The sequence below is a fragment of the Saccoglossus kowalevskii genome, chromosome 19 (genome assembly GCF_978046115.1).
Source record: "Saccoglossus kowalevskii chromosome 19, keSacKowa6.1, whole genome shotgun sequence".
Lineage (NCBI taxonomy): Eukaryota > Metazoa > Hemichordata > Enteropneusta > Harrimaniidae > Saccoglossus > Saccoglossus kowalevskii.
Genome location: NC_140659.1, coordinates 16,174,728 through 16,180,346, shown reverse-complemented (window position 1 = coordinate 16,180,346; position 5,619 = coordinate 16,174,728). Strand labels below are relative to the sequence as shown.

The window sequence follows — 5,619 nt, the reverse complement described above, 5'->3', positions numbered from 1 at the left end:
TTGATTACAATCGTGAAATGGGAATATATTAGCATAATATAAAACCACAAAGATATTATTTTCCACAGCCTTTTTTTCCACCATGCATTATTGAATTCTGAACAGCGTCAAACATGATCAAACGTTCTCGAATCGTCGTCAATTGCTATCCCATCAAAGAGAGCTAGTTCGAATTTGATGAAGCAACTCTCAACAACGTACGTTCCGATTACTCGAATGTACACACTTACATATAGATCGCAGAAGGTTTATTGTCGGTAACCATGGCAACGTCTTGGTATATATAATTTTATTGGTAATTGCCACAGGCACGATGAGAATTGCACAGTTAGCGTTGGTCACAATGCAGGCTAGTTCATTAGATATGCGATGATTTATCTAGTGAGGAGTCTTGTTATTTTAAATCGATGTATTTCTTTTGGTATTCTTCAGGTTCAGAGTCCCGCTCAACCTGAGTCTTGCCTTCAGCGTTTCCAGTGGAATCCTTTTCTCTCGTTTCAGTTTCTATGCCCGAATCAACGCTGATTGCTTTTTCTCTCCTGCTATCCGGCACAAGCTTTGTATGATCGACGGTGTTATCGACTGTATGACTATCGTCCGTGTTCTTTCCAGGCTCACCAACTTCTGCTTTCTCCTCCGCATGCGAGACTATTTCGGGCGATTCTTTATTTTCTGAAGGGGATGTACTATTGCTGCTCGATTTTTCTAGAAATTTCCGCGAGTTTTTACGACTACGTCCAAATTTCAACATATCTTTATGCTGTTGTGGCGGTAGTCCCTGACCGTATGCATCAATGTCGCTCATTGGTTGCATGCTGTTATAATGGTGTTTCGTTTTTTTGTGTTTGTGTGCCCTGTTTTTTTGAGGACGGTCAGCCTCATTATCGTCAGAGGTGATCAGTCCGGAACCTTCTATATATCCGCGGTCACGAATAACTTGTGTAGTAGATGCGTGTTGCTCAATACGTCGCGTCAAGGTCAATACTTGAGCCGTCAGCTGATCGTTTTCTGTCCGCAGCGTTTCGTTCTCGCTTTTAAGGCTTGTTTCATCATTGCAGACGCATTCGTTCCGTTCTTTTTCTAGCACAGTAATCTTGTATTTTAAACTTTCATTTTCTGCTAGAAGACTTTCGTTCCGCAAAACTGTATCGGCGCTGTTACTGTTGCGAGACGGTCGACTTCCCATTTTGCCGACGGTGATGACGTACAGGATTTATCCAGTTGTTAATCCACCCAGTTTAAGTAACTGTAGATAACAAAAAAACAAACAAAAAACAAACATAACACAAACCATAATAACGCAGAATTCATTATATTTTATACATTAATTGACTATCCATATTTCTCCATCACCCAAGTACCCAATCGTGGCTGTAACACTACGTACCATCAATAATTAACAATGGTTCCATTTAATTATCTATACATGATTTGAAAAAAAAAATGTCGCCGTTTTGATTGCCTGCGTCATTTTACGTAACCTAAACCAACATAACATGTACGCACCGCCTAGATTGTATCCTTCGTAATGTCTTACTTGCCAATCTTAATAATCATGACGGATATCAAAGCGAGGCCGATGCCATGGCAACTAATAGTCAAGCGCGTCGAAAACATCGACGCTATCTGTAGTCAGTGTGTTTAGCCCGAAATTTCTCGACCAGCAGGACAACAGACTGACAATTGGCATCAATATAAATACAGTAGAGAATATTCAGTTTTAGACATAATTCATAATGAGCATCTGAATGGAGAGACACGTTTAATATTGCTTTATACTAGACAACTGCTTTCACGTGACAAGAGGCTCACGCTTCCAAGAAAAACGATTAAATAAAAACCGTCTTTCATGGGGATAATACTCTAGTTGCCATGGCAGCGTCAAATACAGTATTCATCCTTTTCAGATAGTCGCGCATTTCGAATCAAAGTATTGACGGTTAATTCGCTGAACACGGATAATAATTGGAATATTTACGCAAATAAAATGTACGCTGCTAAACGCAGAATCATGATGAGTTTTACGAGTACGAATACATAGCCGTGGCTCAGTGATTCCCGCTACCGGGACAGTGTTTAAGGCTTCACTACGCATATAATGTGAAGCAACCAGCAACCGTGTCCATACGATACTACCAGAGGCGATACATGGTGATACAAATTATGTCGATATTAAACGAACAAAGAGTGCCAATGACATTGATGCCGATGCGTCACCAAGCGGAGTGAGAGACATCAACCCCGTGTATGCAATCAACGAGATGATATTCAGCGAATTAAACCTGATATATAATCAACGTTCAATCAATATAGAGTGTGGCGATTTACCACACTCTAATGCTAACAAGATAGACCACGATCTACAAAAAAGCACGCGATATCTAACATCTGCGGCGCCGTTAGAAAATCGTGTTGCTTGGGGAACGTTACCAACAAGGACAGACAGTTTGAAGACAATAAAATAGCAATCGTATTTTACCTGTCATTATTAAATCATTCTTGTCACCAGTGCCCGCGTGATGTCACCCTCGCGTTGGCATATTGATCTATAATGCTATGAGTGTTTGTGTCCTCGATTTAAACACAATATTTGATCAATGCGCATGCGCAGTTTAATTTAAATGAGGCTCGCCATAGCAACCAATGAAATGATACTTGTGTGTTTTGTGGATATGGCTTAGGTTGTTTTTATCAGTTTTTCGATTATTTCTGAATGGGGAAATCATTAATCGGCGACGGAAGCTTGTGCGTGCGTTAATATTCAAACGATTATTAATTCTTCGCCGCTGACAAATCAATATATAAATTTTTATGTATAATTTTTATTCAATTTTTTAAACATTGCCGGAAAGCATTGGATGTGACTTCCTTGACACATTGGCCTCCAAATATCTGCACGCAGCGTTGTCCAAGATGTATGTCAGAAATCTGCCCGATAGTTTTTTCCAGAATGTTACTACGCCAACTTTACAAATCTGCAATTATTTTCTTTTTAAAAAATCTTGTAGTGGATAAAGTGGAAAGGATGATTTTATGACGTATACAGCACCAATCTGATTAAAATTTAACCAGATACGTTCCATTTATTTTTTTAGTTTTTAATTTAATTTACTAAGTTCTATTCTTATTTTTGTTTATATATGTCCTCTTTTTATTTTCCTGCCATTATTCAATTATGAATACATCTTATATCGACGGCAGTGATTTTGAATGATCTGACGCAACTTGGTTTAAAATTATCATTGCATTAAAAATAAATATTGAAAAAATGCTATTGATTGTACCAAATTGTTTGACGGGAAACAACCACGTGAAGAACAAGTTCAAAAGCATTGTAGATTAATTTAAAAATAAACATCAGGAAATACATTCACCTATACATACATCCATACATACATTCGAATAATTTCGACCAAACACATATTTTGAAACAACTCTGTACAAATGTGTAATTCGTCATGGCCCTGGTACATCCGCCTTGGCCAATTTTCGCCATATCTTCCTCCACATCGATTTGCAATTCCCCCGTATATCGACACGGTCAATATGCCTCAACATATCTTGCCTGGGCCAATATTCGCAGTGTCTCCTTGTACACTGACTGGACCAATATGCCTCCCCAAACATTGCATGGCTGGCTCAGACAACAGATGCACTAGGCCAATATCTCATTTTACATTTTCTGGGTTGATAATTCCCGTGACTGGGCCAATATAAGCAGTTATTCATGTCCTGATTTGGTTAATATTCGCAACGGTACAGTCGCTAATGCTATTGTTTATTGATTAACGTCATTCTAGACTGAACGTAACTAATTTCATGAATTCCTTGTTCCCCTCATTTGGTTGGCTTTACATATTTATTGAATATAAGTTTATAAGCACTCGGAGTTGGATGAATCACAAATATTTTGTAATCAATGTGGTTCTTAGCCTGAGATATAAGAAACTCCCAAGAACGAAATGGGATTCGTCCTCGGTTGGATTTAACGAGCAAAACGCATATGTTCTCTCCTCAATCACTACATCAAATAACGCCCGTCCCCAATACGTAATCTATGACATCCACAACGAATACGGGCAATTGCATATTTGTGTGTTAACATTTGTGCTTACCAACAAGTATTTCTCTGGCACTAACATAACTTTGAAATTACAATACGTACGTAGTTTGTCATTAGTACACACTTCACTGTACCACTCTTGCTCATAGCTACCAGTTACCCGCTGTCTTATCTCCACTATGAATTACTTGACATTTATCACACCCTGGGCAAATCACACATTCAAGCCGAATCCACACGGAAATAAAATATTTTTAATTTCTGTTGCCTATGATATGTCACCATTATTGTTCAAATTGTAATCAATTTATACGCTTGCTTAAATTAAACCTTCAATTTAATATCCCCAACATTACATTGAAATGTGGACAGAAAAAGCATTGCCTTCTGTGTTTATGATGCTAAATTACAAACAGCTTTCGACCTGGTATTTTCTACATGTCATCCATCAAACCAAGATATTTGTAAGAGATTACCACTTCAATATATTCCCCGTTTATGAATCATTTTTCCTTGAGTGCATTATGTCCCCTTTGCGAAACACAAAAATGTTAGTTTTCGCCAGGTTAACTGTTAGTTTCCATTCGATACAAAAACATTGTAAACCTGCATTTGAATCTGCAAACACAACAACTTCATCTGCATACACCAGTGCACACAAATCAAACATTTCATATGTGAACTGCACGCAATTATAACTCAAAAAAATATTCCATATATATTTCTTCAATATATAAGGAGAAGGGGACAGTATTTAGAATACCACCCTGCCTCATCTCAATACTATAGTTAACATATTCAGAGGTATCACGATTAATTTCGATACATGACTTCACATCATATAATACACTGACCTGACAATTGCTAGCATCTTCCCCGAAATGCCTCACAGCTGATGATGGAATATTTTATATTGCAATCTCTTTTTATTTTTTGATTTGTTGTATAGCAATACATTATACATTTCTTCATTTCATTGCTTAGAATGAGTTATAATACTATATTCTGCATTTTAAAGAAAATATACCGGTGATATATAACGTTTATCACAGTACAGCCTCAATAGAATTCTACCTCAATACAAAAGGAACATTACCTTCGTAATTTCTGTGTTTGCGTCCTAATCTTATTAGAAAATATTGTCTTCTATACCATCGATCGATAGGTATAGCAGTGCTCGTCATTCACATGCATAGATCTGCTCGTCTTTCATATGATTTAGCTTGTCTATGATTCATATGTATAACATTGCCCCGTCATTTACATGCGTAGATCTGTTTGTCTTTCACATTAATTAGTTTGTCTCTGATTCATATGTACGGCATTGCTCGTCATTCACACGCGTAGATCTGGTCGTCTTTCATATTAATTAGTTTATCTAAGATTCATATGTATAGCATTGCTCGTCATTCACATGCGTAGATCTACTCATCTTTCATATGAATTAGCTTGTCCGTGACTCATATGAATAGCATTGTTCATCATTCACATGCATATATCTGCTCGTCTTTCATATGAATGAGTTTGTATATGATTCATATGTATAGCACTGTTCA

At 37.3% G+C, this 5,619-nt stretch overlaps 1 protein-coding gene across 1 annotated transcript; it reads right to left on the bottom strand.

The window, feature by feature from the left end:
* Positions 1 to 2,586, bottom strand: LOC100371554 (uncharacterized). The gene is made up of 2 exons (XM_002731951.3): positions 2,480 to 2,586; positions 1 to 1,246 (listed from the first exon to the last, which is right to left on the bottom strand). Exon 2 carries the CDS (start codon positions 1,184 to 1,186, stop codon positions 395 to 397), a length of 792 nt encoding a protein of 263 aa, XP_002731997.1. The 5' UTR covers positions 1,187 to 1,246; positions 2,480 to 2,586; the 3' UTR covers positions 1 to 394.
* Positions 2,587 to 5,619: the final 3,033 nt, after the last annotated feature.